Raw genomic sequence first — 18595 nt, forward strand, 5'->3', positions numbered from 1 at the left:
TAACAGCTATTTTACTTTGTATCTTATTTTGTATAGTTACTTTCATGTTCTTTAATCAGAAAATATAAGGGGAGAGAGAGAGGCAAACAGTGTGTGTTCCTTATTACTTGGAGAAGCATAAACGAGGTTACCTTTATCTTTAGCATACATTTATGCTAAACAATTAGTTCTTACCCAACCCCTTCTTGTTACTTTAGTTCCTAATTTGCTTATATGGTCGCACATGCTTTGTAATGTATTTAGGTCTCTCTTTCTTTCCCTGTATACTTCCTCTTCTCGTTTATTGCTTACTGTTAAATATTACATTTTTCTAATACAAAATCCATGACAAGCTGTACAAATTAAGTTGCAATTCGAAGTCGTTATAGGTCATATTTAGGCTAAAATGGGGCATTTGCGCTCCCAACTTTGAACTAAAGAACCTAAGGACTCCTTTTAAACTTATTACATGATTAATATGCTTAGTTTTAAGTTTCTAAGACTTATTCTAATCTACTTATACACATTTAAGGCTTGTTTGGTCGTTATAGGACATATTTAGGCTAAAATGACATTTTCGCTCCCAACTACGAACCAAAGAACCTAAGGACTCATTTTAAAACTACTAAATGTTTTATATACTTAGTTTTAACTTTCTAGGACTCATTCTAATCCATTTATGCACATTTAAGTCTCATTGTGTCTTTATAGGTCATATTTAGGCTAAAATTATATTTTCGCTCCCAACTTTAAACTTAAGAACCTAAGGACTCATTTTAAACTTATTATATGATTAATATGCTTGGTTTTAAGTTTCTAAGACTTATTCTAATCTATTTATGAACATTTAATGCTTGTTTTATCGTTATAGGTCATATTTAAGCTAAAATGAGGCATTTTCGCTCCCAACTTTAGAATAAAGAACCTAAGGACTCATTTTAAACTTATTACATGTTTAATATGCATAGTTTTAACTTTATAAGACTCGTTCCAATCTATTTATGCACATGTAAGGCTCATTGGGTCGTTGTAGGTCATATTTAGACTAAAATGACATTTTCGCTCCCAACTATGAACTAAAGAACCTAATGACTCATTTTAAACTTACTAAATGTTTTATATGCTTAGTTTTAACTTTCTAGGACTCATTCCAATCCATTTATGCACATTTAAGGCTCATTGTGTCGTTATTGGTCATATTTAGGCTAAAATTACATTTTCTCTCCCAACTTTGAACTTAAGAACCTAAAGACTCATTTTAAAATTATTATATGATTAATATGCTTAGTTTTGAGTAACTAAGACTTATTCTAACCTATTTATGCACATTTAATGCTTGTTTTATCGTTATACGTCATATCTAGGCTAAAATAAGGCATTTTCGCTCCCAACTTTAAAATAAAGAACCTAAGGACTCATTTTAACCTTATTACATGTTTGATATGCATAATTTTAACGATCTAAGACTCTTTCCAATCTATTTATGCGCTTTAGGCTCATTGGGTCGTTATAGGTCATATTTAGGCTAAAAGGAGGCATTTGCGCTCCCAACTTTGAACTAAAGAACCTAAGGACTCATTTTAAACTTATTACATGATTAATATGCTTAGTTTTAAGTTTCTAAGACTTATTCTAATCTACTTATACACATTTAAGACTTGTTTGGTCGTTATAGGACATATTTAGGCTAAAATGACATTTTCGCTCCCAACTATGAACCAAAGAACCTAATGACTCATTTTAAAAATACTAAATGTTTTATATGCTTAGTTTTAACTTTCTAGTACTCATTCCAATCCATTTATGCATTGTGTCATTATAGGTCATATTTAGGCTAAAATGACATTTTCGCTCCCAACTTTAAACTTAAGAACCTAAGGACTCATTTTAAACTTTCTACATGATTCATATTATTAGTTTAAACTTTCTAAGACTCAGTCCAATCTATTTATGCACATTTGAGACTTGTTTGGCCGTTATAGGTCATATTTAGGCTAAAATGACATTGTTGCTTACAACTTTGAACTAACGAACCTAAAAACTCATTTCAAACTTACTACATGATTCATATGATTAGTTTAACTTTTCAAGACTCAATGCAATCTATTTATGCACATTTGAGACTTGTTTGGCCGTTATAGGTCATATTTAGGCTAAAATGACATTGTTGCTTACAACTTTGAACTAACGAACTTAAGAACTTATTTCAAACTTATTACATGATTCATATGATTAGTTTTAACTTTTCAAGACTCAATCTAATCTATTTATGCACATTCAAGACTTTTTTGGTCGTTTTAGGTCATATTTAGGCTAAAATGAGACATTTTCGCTCCCAACTTTGAACTAACGAACCTAAGAACTCACTTCAAACTTTCTACATGATTCATATGATTATTTTAAACTTTCCATGACTCAATCCAATCTATTTATGCACATTTGAGACTTATTTGGCCATTATAGGTCATATCTAGGCTAAAATGACATTTTCGCTCCCAAATTTGAACTAACGAACCTAAGGACTCACTTCCGCTAATTACATGATTAATATGATTAGTTTTAAGTTTCTAAGACTCAATCCGATCGATTTATGCACATTTGAGACTTGTTTGGTGGTTATAGGTCATATTTAGGCTAAAATAAGGCATTTTTGCTCCCAACTTTGAACTAAAGAATCTAAAGACTCATTTTAAACCCTTTACATGATTAATATTCTTAGTTTTAAGTTTCCAAGACCCTTTCCAATATATTTACGCACATTTAAGGCTCATTGGGTCGTTATAGGTCATATTTAGACTAAAATGACATTTTCGTTCCCAAATGTGAACTAAAGAACCTAATGACTTATTTCAAACTTATTACATGTTTAATATGCTTATTTTTAAAGTTTTCAAATACTCATTTCAATCTATTTATGCACATTTAAGGCTCATTGGGTCGTTATAGTTCATATTTAGACTAAAATGACATTTAATCTAATGCTCCCATCAAATTTTTGTTTTTGAAGGTCTATACTACAGGAATGCGCCTTATGCTAGTGAGGAAATTGATGTGGTTCGTGAGCAATGGGCTAAGTTTTTTACCAGAAAGTATTTATTATTGGCCTGAGCGCGTTTGATCGAGTTGGCTTAGATGTTATAGAACAATATTTTGTATTAAAATGTATGCGTACGTTGAAATTGGAACGTACATATATTTAAATGTATTAGTACGTGCACTTTGGTTTTGGAATATATACAAAACTACAGTTATTGTTTATATATTTGTTATACAGGTTGTGATACTCTATTATTGTTATGACAGGTTTCTATATTTGGTGCAAAGTCCCTAAAAAAAATTAGAATTTTCCCGCCAAAAGTGCTTTGTTGCAGCGTACATATATATGTGTACGCTGCAACAAGGGTCTAAATTTTGGCAAATTTTCAGACTTGTTGCAGCGTACAAATAGATGTACGCAGCAACAAGTGGAGTTTTTTGCAGCTTACACTTCTTTGTACGCTGCAACAAGTCACTATTTTTGCCAAAATTTTGACACTTGTTGCAGCGTACATGCATATGTACGCTGCAAAAAAGTACTTTTTGCAGCGAACATTGTACGCTGCAACAAGTTCAGACTTGTTGCAGGCCCCCCAGTTGCAGCATACGATGTACGCTGCAACAGGGGTCTAAAAGCCCGCTGCAATAAGGGTTTTTTCTACTAGTGAATACAAGTTACATTTCAAGATTCCATGATGTTTAAAGTTGTTTGTAATCACTTCCTTAAACTAGAATCAATTTCAAGTTATGGAGCATATTAAAGATGAGGCCTTTTTAACATTAAAAGGTCTAACCTTTGAGATTCAAGACTCCTCATTTCAATGTTCAAAGTTCAATATTCAAGTTCTACTTCAAGTTCAATATTCAAGTTCTATTTCAATAACCAAAATCAAAGATGCTTTATGATGAGCAACTCATCTGAAGTGGAGATTTTTTTAGAAATGAATCCGTGTCGGGCGCACTTATTATTAAGTAGTCATTTGGCGTTCGGATCTCAAATGCAATAATACAATTTCAATTCCGCAATTTCAATAACGCATTTCAATATCGCACCTTTCAATGACGCATTTCAATATCACACCTTTCAATACCGCATTTCAATATCGCATCTTTCAATATTGCACCTTTATTCCTGCAATTTCAATTCCGCACTCTTTACTCACCTTAGTTTTAAGGTGATGTGGTTTTGTACGCACTTTCAATAATTCCTTTATTTTGGCGATGCTTTACTTGTTTATTGCTTTTATCACCTCACATGCTAAATTCAACAATATACAAAAGGTCACATCACGCTTAACGAAGATAATTCTTGGAATAACCGGCCTAAGGTTCCTTTAATTAACTTTAAAGCAAAGTGATCACATACAAGTAGCAATTTTCATGTTCTAAATGCATGCTCAAACCGACTTAGTGTCATGACTAGGGTTATCCGAAAACAATATTTGTCTTACACTTGAACGTATTTCTAAAGCTCGCAAAATAAGCATCTCGTTCTCTTGCCCGGATCTCACCCATCTGTTTCTAAGATTCAATGCCTTATACACAAAGAGTCAACTTTGGTCCTTTCAAACCAGACCCTTAAAAATTGTTTGGTGGCGACTCCTTCGAAATACAAAATCTTTCAAAACCCCGTATGGAGATCAAAACGTGCAAAAAAAACCCCTATACACATGTAATGCCTCGTATTTTTCTATAATTATAAATATATTTTATTATATTTATAAAGCATTTCGTCGTATTTATAAAGTATTTTTATAAATTAATTCCATTTTATGAGAATTAAATGTTTTTTATTTTTAATTAATTTAAATATTAATTATTTCGAAAACCATATTTTTATTAAATAAATTCAATGAATTTATTTAATCGGGATTTGTTGGGTCGTATTTCGAAAACGAATTTAATTCAACTAAAGCCCAGTTGATTTTCCATGATCAAACCCAACAAAGCTTGCAAGGAGTTTAATGAATTGAGCCCGGAAATAAGCCCAACTCAAACTACCATAACCTAGTCCACATGGGAGAGAAAAACTATAAATAGACCCTCTCATTAAACTCTCACAAAAATTTCAGCACTCCATCTCTCTCCTCTCTTTCTCTCTCCTTGCGGCACCCTCACCCTCACCTTCGTCTGATCCCTTTGCTTGCAGCCCAAGGCACGCGTCGTGCCCAACCGTGCGTGCAAGCCCCGCCCAGCCTTGCCTTGCCTCGCAGCTGCAGCGTAGCACACGAGTGCCTGCGTGATGTGTGGCCTTGCGCCCCTTGCTGCCTTCTCTTGTTGCCTCGTCCCGCAGCGTAGCACCCTTGCTGCTGCTGCTGTGTGTGTCGTGTGTGCCTCGCCCCGCCCCGCAGCCCTCGTCCCTCGTCGCCCCTTTGCGCGCACTGCGTGTTGCGGTGCGTGCTGCGTTGATGTGTTGTTGTTGTTGCGTTGTTTGCTCGACGCACACACACACAACACAATTAATTGTTGTGTGTGTGTGTGTGTTGTTAATTGGGATGATCAAATTTTATTTTCAAACATATTAATTTTCAGTTTTAAATTGATTTAATTGTTTGATTAGTTTAAATATTTGGGTTGTTTAAATTAATTAGAATGGTTATGAACACCGCATTGGGTTAGTATTGTGTTTTAATTAAAGAGATTGGTTTTGATGATTGAAACTATAATTTTCAGATTTAATAAGTTTATAAAGTGTTGATTTTTGAAGTCAAAACATGTTTTTGGAATAAACTATTGTTAGGGTTTTGATTTCAATTAATTAAAGCGATTGATTCACATAATTTAATGACAATTTAAATTATGGGAATCAACTTAAATTTTCAGATTGTTTATAAGCTTTAAAAAGTTAGTTTTAATGATTTTTAAAGCTAGAAAGTCAATGTTTTTATGTTAGGACTTGAGTTTACTATTTGAGACTATTAAATTAATGATTAATGATTGATTTCTAATTAAAACAAAGGTTTTAGAATCTTAAATAGTTGCTGGAAATTTAGTAAACATGGATAATAATTTAGTTCTCTTATTTTGTTTATAGGAGTTGATTTCTAGTGAGTCGTGATTCGCACAGTGGCCCCCCGTACTTGGGTATTCTAGATACGTACAAGACTAGGGTGACCACCCATCCCTTGAGGACTTCGTGAAGTGTATTGAATGCGAATCATGTGAACTTATATGTTATTATGAATTCATGTTTGATGATTGGGAATGAATATGTTATTATGAATTCATGTTTGATATTGAGAACGAGCATGTTATTATTATTATTGAATCTATGTGAACGAGCATGTTATGAATTGAATTATGCTTTATAGATTCTGTTGAACTATCATGTTATGGACTTTTATAATCGTTGAATTATGTCAAGCATGTTGTTCAAGTTGGTTTGTATGTATGAGTAGTGCGCATGCAAGTTGTTATTATTGTTATGTTATAGTACAAGATGTCTGGCATAATTATTGAGCCAGTCGAATATTGCCAGTGAGCAATATATATTCTACCAAGGGGTAGAATATGTTAGAGAGTCTATGTGAATTTAATTAAGGACAATTCGTGCTAAGGGCACACCCTGCTTGTTAATAGGCAATGTCGGGTTATCTCAAACAGTGTTTTTGAGAAGGAACAATGGGAGTAATTTCACTTGAGTCTATGTTTGATCACAAGTCCTAAAGAAGTAAAATAATGAAGGGTCATTGTTGAATTGTTTGATTGTTCAATTGTTTGTATGTTGTGTCTTGAGTAGAGTCTTGAGTCGCCTTGAACATAATATGCTAATTAACGTAAAGTGTAACCCGAAAGAGCTTCAAAACTCTTGGAACGTATATACCTTGAGTATGAATAATGGGGGGAGTCTTGCCGAAAAACTTATACTCCTAGAATGATACAAGACGTTGTTTCATTCTCTTTTATGCCGTTGTGCATTGGAATTCCTGTCGGTATGGCCCGACTGTCGGTAGTAGCCCGACTTATTTTGGTGTATGGTTGGCTCCCATCACCCTTTTCTTTCCTTTTGAGGATACTTTACTTTACCCGTTCGAATCTACTTCTTTATTAATTTGTGAGTCAAGAGTCGTGTCAAGTGTCGAGTCTTGTCTCCATGTTTGTTTGTTTATTACATGGCTTTTGCATGTGGATTATTTAATTTGTCGAGTGAAGCATGTTAGGATAGAATGTTATTCTAGCTTGTTCGTATTCAGCTTTTGCTGACTTCGTGCTTCATGTCTTCTGGTCACGGCCTTTGCCTTAATGACCCTATGATGATCCATCAATTGCATGTGCGTTGTTGGGGAGTAGATTTTTAATAAAGCAGGTTTGTAGAGATAACTTGCGGGAGAAGTTATCATGGGATTCGTGTTGAGAGTTTAATCTTCCGTATTTTATAAACTCTACTTTTATTTATAGTCATGACTAATACTATCTACTACTAATACTATTTATGGTTAATGGATTTTCAAATGGTTTGATACTTTGGATTTGGGCCTCAACGGTTCCAACTTGTTTTAATAACCATTAACTATTTATTTAATATGTTTTGAAAGTTAGTTAATTACGCAGCGTGATTATGGTAAATAGTCTTAGCCACTATCACGGTGGCGGTAATATCTTGGTAATTCCTGTGTTTTAAGTTGGAAAATGTTTTATAAAAAGCAAGGAATTATTAGGGTGTTACAACACATTTACAAGGAGCAGGGATACATTTGTCATACTTAATATTAAGAGCATGATTCCACCATATTAAATAGACTCATACTCGCATAATTTTCTTGATTTATTTGATCAAAATTTATAAGATCCAGTATAATGAAACAGAGAAAGTTACTATTGTGGATATTTTAGACGGTTTTATTGGGGCACCTGTAGACACCTAATTTGTGTCTCCCCTAAATTCCAATGACGGTACCACCAATAGATTTGGATGGTTAATTTAAAAGTGCAAGCAACCAGTTGCAAAGGACATAATTCAATTCAAGTATGAACTTTGTTCATAACTCAAGTACAAATTCCAAAGCAAACACAATTCCAATCCAAATACATTCTAACTCCAAAAATCCAACCTCACAAATTCAATCCCCAACTTCAATTTCAATTCCGAACATCCATGTCAAAGATACACACCTTGTGTCCAGATCCTAACCTCGGACACCAACTCAAGCTCAAACAAATTTCCAAAATACAATTTCAAAATCCAAGTTAAATCTCTCAAAACGGGTGTCACGATCATCTCTGATACACGTTTTCACTCAAAATCATATAAGGCAAGTCAAATTCGGACATCGACCCATAAACCGAGCATCCCGGGCGCCGACCCGCAAAATTGAGCAAAACCCGTACAAATCAGCAATCCCGAGAAACTCCTCACAAACGTCACTTTCAAAGACGTAAATTCATTCCTTAACCTCCAAGAAAAAGGACGAAAAAGTTACAAAGCATTTTTTGCAAACCGCCAATGTGCGCAAGCGGACAAACAACTGTCTTATTGCCAGCAGAAGCGGTGCCTGGGGCTTCATCTGCGCCTGGGGCACCCTCCCCCCCCCCCCCCCATGCGCGCCTGGAGCCAATCCTCTCATTCCATCAACGTCTTCTATAAATACCCCTCATTTTCCACGAAGAAACGAGGCAGCAACACCCAATTTCGAGCAGCGAAGCTCTGCCTATTTCGAAACCCTTCCATATTCAATCTTCAAATCCTTCAATATTAGAGCGGTTTCCGGAAATAATGTTAGAAGATGGGAAAATTCCCAAAATACGCCTCACGTCAAGTTAATTCCCATACTACCGTCCACGTCATCAAGAAAATGGTTTTTTTTTAATTAATCAGCATAAAACCTCCAACTGAAATAGCGGTCTGGGTAGGCCAACCGCCATCTCACTTGGATGTTTACATTTAAAGCCCACTGACTCACATAAGATCGATCATTGCAGTTATCATCAAAAGAAATCACCCATACCCGGTTATCAATGCAGTCGAGCTACCACACTCTTAAACGAAACAAAGGAGATTCAATAAATTTTTATTTTCTGTTTTTCAAATTAATGGTAGAAAGGAATCATTTATTCAAAAAAATCAAAAAAAGGGAGAAAAAAAAAATCATTTGTTCCATCTCCTTCCTGGTGGATGGTTCGTCGGTTCCCTCAAATCAAACAACAAGAACAATTGTTGAAGCCACCAAATCACCATCCCTTTATTTTTCTATTAACCGAAAACACCCAATGTCCAACATCCAATTACTGAAATTAGAGGAAACCCAAAATTATAAATTACCCATTTCATTTTCTCTCTCCTTTGTGCATCGACGGTGTTCCACTGCTCGTCAGCGCTGCTGTCGTCGACCTCATAGTTGAATCTAGATCACACGCTCTGTATACCTCGATATCATCATTTCTTCCATCATCCTAATTTTAGCAAAACCCGAAACCATGGTAGTACAATAAGCAATACTTGATTGTTAAGCAAACCAAACCGCCAATTCAAATGGCATGTTTCCTTCAAAACTAAACCGCCACTTGAATTGGTGGTTCTCTATTGAACCAGAAAAATTCAGTTTTTGCTAAGTCTTGATGACGTGGACGGCAGTTTGGGAATTAACTTAACATGGGGCATATTTTGGAAATTTTCGCATCTTCTAACATTATTGTGGGAAATCTCTCTCAATATTCAATCATGCAAATCTCTATAAAATACAATCATAAAAACCCTTCAAAATAAAAGTTCCATGTTATAATGTCCTAAGAAATTTGAGAGTCCAAGCTTGGAAATTAATCAACACCTAAGTCTAGCTAAATTTCCGAGGAATCTTCAAATCTAATTTACTATCTTTCTAATTTCAAGTAATCCAAGGACGTTTATGTGATAAACTAGGATATGAATTAAAGGAGTAACCTTTGAAGGGATTTCACTCTTGAAACTCCCTTCAAATGATCTTCCATACTCCATTGTCAAGTTCAAAGTTTCAACCTTTAATGCTTATTTTCAAAAACTATGGTTAGTAAGTGAGGTTTTCACTCTTGAAAATGCTCTTTACAACAATCATCACACAAGTTTTACAAAAACCCTAAGTTTTGCAAACGTTCAAGGATGTTTGAAAAAGTGACATTCCTTCTTCAAACTAGAACTCACGAACTTCAAGTTTCTTATTCAATATTCAAAGTTTAATGATGTTTAAATGAGAGCAAACTCTCGTTAAATTGGAACACTTTCAAGTCTTGGAGCATATCAAACATGATATTTTTCTAGCATGAATCTTCTAATCTTTGAATATATAGCCTCCTAATTCAAATATTCAATTTCTATATTCAAGTTCAAGTTCAAGTTCAATATTCAAGTTCAAAATCGATGATACTTTTTAATGAGCAACCTTATTATAAAGTCAGATTCATACAAGAATTGGGTTCAAGGGGAAACATGTCATGCTTGACCAAAGCTTTATTCGATTGAACTTTCAAGATCGTACCTTTCAATTCCTTTATTGCAATTTCGATTATTTATGCTCTAACTTGCTTATTTAATTAATCGCTTATTTCAATATTACACCTTTACTATTCATTCAATTTTTACACATAGTCCATTCTAGGTGGTGTATAATTTTACTTTTATGCACCCTATTCTATTGCTTTTGATGATTTGCTTAACCTATTTATATCTTTCATCACCTCACATGTTAACAAAATGCAAAGTCCGATAACGTTTCACATAAGATAATTTTTGGACAACCGGCTCAGGTTTATTGAATTTGAGTTAAAGCAAAGCGATCACGTACAAATTAGCAATTCTATGTTCTAAATGCATGCCAAAACCCGCCTAAGCTAGTGTCATGATTAAGATTTCTCTATACGAAAAATGATCCTTGTCTTGAATAAACCAAGTTTGCTAACCTTTCTAAATAAGTGTCCCGTTCCCGAATTCGAATCTCTGTTCGTTTCTCGAGTCCGATTGACTTATCCGAGTCATGGTCTTTCCAAACCGACTCTTAAAAGATTCGGTGGCAACTCCGTCGAAATTCAATGTTCAAAGTTGTAAGGGCTCTTACGCACTTCTTATTGAATTTCGATTTTCAATGTTCAAAAAATCGATTAATGTCACTAGTATGCTAGAAATTGGTTCTCCTTGGTATAAGATTGTCAAAAATCAAGTCAATTCTAATTGTCACGCTTTTCGATAAACCAGTTCAAATTTTGATTTTTGACTATTTCCAAACAAACTTCTATAACTTACATTCAAAGTAAAAAATACAAGAACGTCGGGAAAAGCCCCTACAGCACTAAAAAGTCATTTCCTTAATGACATAGAATAGAGATCGATATTGTATGGCAGGTTCGGAACAATCCAAATTCTCATTTACAATTCAATTTATTTAGCCGAGGTTCAAATAGCAAAAAGAAAAAAGTAGTTATCTACTCTGTTCTTCAAAGTTCTTCACTTCTCTTTATTTTGCTACCCAAAAACATCACTTTCTAGTTTTTGCTACAATAATTCGGATCTTGTCTTCAATGTTATCAAATTCCGTACCAAAAAATGTGAGTCATGGCATATCCATGACTTTAAGAAGGGTCACATTGTTCATATTATTATATGTGATGTAACATCTGCATGCCGACTACAATCAAAATTCATTCACGGGCTTCGTAAAGATTGTGGATTTAACGAGTTCCACTGCTCCAGCACCACCCACAGAAGACACTTTTAATAAACAAGAAGCTATTATAAAGGGACGACGTATAAAGAGTCTAATCCTCCAACTCGATGATCTTAACCACAGATGAATCACCAAGCTTCTGGCAAATGACAACACGATCATGTGATTTGATGATTCCTAATGCCTTCCCGTGATCTAGTGCAACCTTCAAGATAGTTTCATTTGTGGCACTTGTGGACTCAGCCTGCATGATAAGAGATTGTAATGAAACCCCAGAACATGAAAGATTATCTCCAACCACTGAACTAATTGGCCCAATAATCAGTGTTCACTTCGCAGCAAATTAATTAGCCAGAAATAGAAACCATAGATTCAAACAAAATTTCTACATTTGTTACATCTCATACAGTTCCCATTCTAACACATGGAATTATGGAAATTTCAGCCTACTGACAGGCTTTGTTCTCTTCATCTTATTCTTATTGCACTCACAGAAAACTTTTAGACCAGATCAGGCCATACTAGAAACTATAAAAATCAGATCAAATCAGGTGAAGAGAACAAGGCCTGAGTGAAATAACGATAACAGCAATGCAAGTACTCATAGATTGAAAGTACTATGAGCACTTCAATTTTCCAAAAAAGATAAACCGAGTGAAAAAATGAAAAGATAAGAAATTACGAATATGACTACTTACAGGATGCCTAGGATCGGCGAGCATGGGGAAAAGGCCTCTAACAATCAACGACTGTCTTGCCTGACAATTTATTAAAAAGCACAAAAACTGCGTCAGAAAAGTAGACCAACATCTTGGAAAGGAAAGTATGCACCACAAATACAGATAGAAATGAGACCAGAAAAGTATATAAATAGTAAAAGAAATCAAGACATGTTCGAGACTTCACATCAGAGGCAACAAGGCACCATTGTGAGATAGTCTGGGTGTTTCAATAACACTTTCAATCTATGAGCATATATCAAATGAAATATAAAGCATTGTCAGCCAAAATGATTAGCATTTCTGCAGGAGGACAGCATAATTACTATCTCCATCCCAAAAGGTTAGAAGGTTTATAATTATAGATGCCCGTGATATTCTTTAAGTAGCATTACGATTGTAAAAGTTGAATGGAAGTTGATACACAAAAATACACTTGTGGTCAGTAAAAAGCAATACAACAAATGATTTGTCCTAAAGATTTTTATGTGAAGTACAACCAACTTTTTTGGCACGGAGGGAATAATACCAGAGTAAAAATAGGATTATCAATTCCCATGCCCTGAAAACATGCCCGAGTCAATATCTATTATTAACCGACTAGAACACAATCAAATTCCAGCCTGCTTACCTCAAAGGCACCACTAAAACTCCACTTCAGTTGATTTGTCTTAAGACGAGGGATCACAACAGAGAGAATTGGCATTGGTGGCCGATATTTTGCAAGCAACCTGCAATAATCAAGGAATGTGTTCATGATGGAGCCTTGGGGGGGGGAGGGGGGGGGGGGGGGGGGTTAACATAATGCTCAGACATTAATTTGAAAAATACCTTGCAGCTCTCCCTGAAGAAGTGAAACAGATTATCACAGATGCCTTTACCTTCAAGGCAGCACGCACCTGCACAGGAGGAAACAAATTTTAGATATTATCGAAAGAATAGCACAATGCCCAAATGAAAGATATATTTTGCATGATGGAACATACAGCAGAAGAACCGATAGATTCCAGATGAGACATTGGCTCTCCCACATACTTGACAGCCTTCTTGAAGTATTGATCTTGATTGAATACCCTTTCAGCCTGCATTATAGAGTAAGAGATTTGAATAAAAAATATAAGGCAAATAAACAAGTATGAAAGGTTGTGTAAGAAGGGATCATGCATGCCAACAAATACCCCAAACTTTAAGCTTACCTCAAAACAAATCCTATCAACCGTTCTAACAGTATCAACAGGATATAAACCTCTGTGTGTCTCAGCTCCAAGAAGAATTGCATCACTACCTGAAATCATTGACATAGTCAATCAGGAACAGTCATGTGTTACACATCACATCTATAAGCCCAATGTTGAAATGCCTATGAATGGGATAGATTGCATGCATACATGAAACACAGAAAATAAGGCATGGAGTATAGTTTTGACATTCGAGGACATAAAGAAGACAACCAAGAAAAAACCATTAAAATATTAACACCAAAGCTAATATTATAGTTAAGATCACAGACCATCCAATACAGCATTAGCAACATCAGTCGCCTCAGCACGTGTAGGTCTGAGATTATTGGTCATGCTGTCAACAACACGAGTAACAACGGCAGGCTTCCCAACCATATTGCATCTGTGTAAAGCAGCTTTTTGAAACAAGAACACCTTCACGGAAAACAGTAGAAGATTAGTATAGCATACAACAGTAAACTAGATAGCACTTTTGGGCCATAAAACAAGAGAAAAGCAGTAACTAAAGATGAGCTTTTGCAAAATGGCCGACCTTCTGAGGAGGAAGATCTATGCCCAAGTTTCCACGAGAAAGAATTATGCCATCGGCCTCTTGTAGTATTTCATCAAAATGTGTCAAACCCTAAGCAAGTAGAAACATTTAGGTGTTCAAAACCTCACAAATTATACAATATATTGGATGCACCACTATAAATAATTCATGGGAGACAATAAAAAAAAGCTGGCTGAAGCTGATTACTGTAAGGTGCAACACAATTGACTTTACCTCTACATTCTCAATTTTTGCAAATATCTGAGTCTGACTAAGATCACCTAAACTCGACAGCAGCTCACGTGCCTATACAAAACCAAAATACATATGTTAAAATTATAGATTAAGGAGCAGATTATTTAAAAGAAAACCTATTGCATCACCTACTTGGCGAACATCTTCTGCATGACGAGTATATGACAGCGAAAGGAAGTCAATTTTGTTTTGGACACCCCAGGTACTTATAACCTGAACAGCATTAGACAAGACAAAATTGATCCAATAAGAACAAGAACACTAGAAGTAAAATGAGAAAATCAAGCATGATGTTGCCAAGATCGTAACAGAAACTGGCTGAATATTACCTAGCAACAAAGCCGCCCCCCCCCCCCCCCCCCCACACACACAGAAATAAATAAATTAATAAAATCTATACATATATATATTATAAAAGCCTGCTGCCTGATTAATTTTATATCAATTGAATAAATTCCGATTGTCAATTCAGTGAATTAGTTTATCTAGACTTTAGAGCTACAACCTCCAAATCATATTTTACAGGAAACCAGCTTGTACTTCAAATACTTCCCAAGCGGACGCCATAATACAAAAGAAAGAAAATCAACAAAAAAAGAAAATCAAAGCCTTAATCCCAAAAGGATGGGGTTGGTTGCATGAAGCCAAAAATCAATCTCTCATCTATGAAAGATCCTCCTCCTCCATTTGCTTCTATTTGTTGCTACATATTCTTGCAAATCAACTTTCTTCATGTCATTCTTAGCTCTCTCTATCCAATTCATCTTTGGCCTCCCTCCCAACCTTCCACTGTAGTTTAAATCAATTATCAACAGACCCTACCCACCAAAGAAAAACCACAAGAAAGCACCCTACCAAACTGATCTCTTGCATTTTCACTTTTTAAATTAAACACAATCCATGTCCATGATAACTTGACCCGTTACATCAAATTATTTAAGGTCATGGGACTCAAGCATCATGTCTCCAACCACAAAATTTCTCAGCCTTGTATCAGGGAAGGATTTAATACATCATTGCATACTCAAACTTGTATACATCAGTTTCATCAAAATTACCATATCATTAACGATGCTAACATGGCAGGGGAATCAACACTCAGAAACTTGTAGAAAATTGATTTACTTGCAGAAAGTGGAAAAAGGCTTCACTAGAAAAGGTGCTCCAAGAAAAACAACAAACATCTTCCAACTTGATATGGTAAGATTTTTCACAACGGAAAAGTACTCCCAAAAAAAATTGATATGGACAAGGATACAAAGCTCTCATCATTAAATTATACTTTGTATGAACAGGAAAATGCATGATAAAAACACTCTCAGAGCAAATTAACAGAGATTACACACCTCCTTGTCCTTCTCTGACAGAGTGGGCATATCTATACGAACTTGAGAAGCATGCAAAGTGAAAAGAGTGCCATCCAATGTTGCAGAATTGTTGATCAGGCAAATCACATCATCACCTTTCACCTCAGATACCTAGTCAACAATGCAGACAATTGCTGTTCAGATACCAAAACAAAACTTCACAAGCACGTTGACAAAAATTGGCAGTAAAAATCCATCAAACGTCAGATTTAATGAACTTCCAAAGTCTATTCCTTAAAGAGACCCTTAAGCGTGCAATAACTAGAGCGTCTGGCAAAAAAAAACTTTCTCACCTCGAGCCAAACAGAGGTAGTTTCACTTCCGGTGAACAAATATTTACCCATAAAGATCATATCCCCTTTCTTCACAGCCTGAAAAACATATAATACACACTTAGTAAAGACAATTATAATTCAGTCATGCTAACATGCTTCCATATACAAACAGCTTAAGCGTGAATAACTTAAATATCCAATGTCAAATTTTCAGGTAAATTAAGGAAGATAAAAGTCTTCAACATAAATACTAGAACTATCTGATGACTTATCCGAGATGGCAGGAGTGCAGGACTACAAAACCATGTAAACAATTCCCAGACCAACAAAGCAATCACTCTGCCATTAACAATTGAAGTCAAGATAATTTACCAACCTTTGCAAGTCCGTGGAAATTGATGGGCAATAGGTCTGAGGAAGCTTCTTGATCGACATCAGGTGTGAGAGTAACAAATTCATTTTCCTTGAGAGATATTTCTTCCCCAGTCTTGTTAAAAACTTGCAACTCAGGCCCGACTGTGTCCAACATGACCTACATAGAAAAAAGTTTTCATCTAAATCAATTACTGCCAATGTATAAACTGACAAAATACGCGGTTAGTTGTTCCCAAACAGCACATAAATCTTAAACCCCACTACCATAATTGATATATTACAACTAAGTAAAACTTTCTAATTTAGACTAGATGGAGATAAAACATAAATCCCGGCCGCAGCAAAAATAACCAGTGTTTGGTCCATACTAGGTAGTTATTGCAAACTGTTCAAAAGTAATGGATTCTGGGAGCATTTACATTTCTATTTTAAGAACGAGTAACACAAAATTCTACTCCCGAGTTCAGGAATCACTATTTTAGCTGCACATAACAGATAGAACAATAATTGTACTTTGTATTGGGAAAGCTATGAAACAACCAGAACTACAATCCTCTGCTCATAAAGGTTACTAGAACTCTCATTTGCAACTAAATTCATTATGACATGATTTCATACCGTAAAATAAAAGAAAATTACATTTCCCCAGTTATTACATTTCCCCAGTTATTACCCCCATCACGTTAAGAAGCTAAATTTCAAGAAATTTACAGTCATTTTTGGCGAAAAACAGGCTTCTAATTATGGGATCCCTCTAGTTATCAGCTTGATAAGAACTCCAAGATGCATAGTAAATAATCATTAACTTCATTCACACTCTCAAAATCAGATACATCACATTTAGCAGTTAGTACCAAATTACAAAATTAAACGTCGCAATATATAAATAAAAAATTAAAAAAGGAAAAAGACATACAGCGCAGAGTTTCTTAGTACTCTTAACAGCAGCCTTCAAATTCTCAAGAGTTTGGCGGTGAGTATCAGCATCTCCCCATGAAAAATCAAATCTAGCCACTAAAACAAAGCAAAACCCCAATTAATATTGTAAATCAACATATTTTGATAAACAAAAATTTGAAGAAATTGATAGAAGTCGTTGAAATTAATCCCAAAAACGAGTGGAAAAATCACCTGACATTCCAGCTTTAAGCAAACTGGAAATGACGTCAACGGATTGAGAGCGTGGACCGAGAGTTCCGACGATCTTCGTCATTGCAGGGAAGAACGACTGCAAAATCAATCAAAAAAGCAATCAAAATCATAAATTTCGAAAATTGAATAAGAAAATCGAAAACTTCGTTTCAGATTGCGGAAAAATGAGAAAATCTTACAGATTTAGATGGCTCGAGAATTGAAGCCATGCGAATTGGTTCCTCGAGGAGCAAATTAGTGGAAGGCATGATTGAATGATTGCTGATGAGACGGAGCTGTAGTTGAGGAACTCTTCAATGGAGGAGAGAGAAAATGAAGGGAGGAGAGAGAAAAAGGCAAGGGTTTGTGTGTGACGTTTGACAGCAGGGGGTGGAGGTGGAGACTGGTAATATGGGAAAATTTGATTCCCTGTTCTCCAAGAAATATCCTTTTTTCGTTTTGGAACCAACGGGCCGGTTTTAATACAACGGACTGACGGAGTAAAGTACTAAAGTGTACTAGAATGTGGAAATATAAATGTAAATGTAAATGTAAATGTAAATGGTGGGATTTTATTTATTTTTTATTTATTTCTTTGAAGGGGGACTTTGGTTTTGTGGGGGCAACTAATTTAGCCCGCCACTCTTGTCCCCTTAACCTATACGTCAAGAAGCACGTTCCACGCGAGTTATTTTACAACACACGTTGCATTAGTACTTCGTGGTAGAACTCTCCGTTTCGCATCATTATAGAATATTTTTTTCGCCTATTTTATGAAATGATTTCAAAGGTTTTACAAAATTCACGAAATATCCTCGCGTTTTTAGAAATTAGTTGTTGGAACGTGCTAACGCGCACGTTCCTCCAAGATATAAAAAACTATCTCCCGAAATACTATACAAATTATAAGCCTAATTACTCTATAGAAATGGTTGAAAGCATGAAAATAAACACCGTTGATTACTTGATGTATGTTACATATATAGAACGGTTTTTTCATGAAATGCCCCTGAGGTTTGCAATAATGCACCAAATACCCCTGCGCGTTTCAAAAT

The 18595-nt window shown here is 35.3% G+C and overlaps 1 protein-coding gene across 1 annotated transcript; it reads right to left on the bottom strand.

Moving 5' to 3' along the window:
• Positions 1 to 11249: 11249 nt before the first annotated feature.
• LOC110804268 (pyruvate kinase 1, cytosolic) lies at positions 11250 to 18004 on the bottom strand. The gene is made up of 16 exons (XM_022009838.2): positions 17741 to 18004; positions 17541 to 17637; positions 17326 to 17423; positions 16411 to 16566; positions 16053 to 16130; positions 15739 to 15870; positions 14525 to 14605; positions 14372 to 14443; positions 14138 to 14227; positions 13875 to 14019; positions 13561 to 13649; positions 13351 to 13446; positions 13196 to 13263; positions 12996 to 13095; positions 12344 to 12403; positions 11250 to 11889 (listed from the first exon to the last, which is right to left on the bottom strand). The coding sequence occupies exons 1-16, from the start codon at positions 17807 to 17809 to the stop codon at positions 11737 to 11739; spliced, it is 1584 nt and encodes a 527-aa protein (XP_021865530.1). The 5' UTR covers positions 17810 to 18004; the 3' UTR covers positions 11250 to 11736.
• Between the last annotated feature and the right edge of the window lie 591 nt (positions 18005 to 18595).

This window comes from Spinacia oleracea, chromosome 5 (assembly GCF_020520425.1).
Source record: "Spinacia oleracea cultivar Varoflay chromosome 5, BTI_SOV_V1, whole genome shotgun sequence".
NCBI lineage: Eukaryota > Viridiplantae > Streptophyta > Magnoliopsida > Caryophyllales > Amaranthaceae > Spinacia > Spinacia oleracea.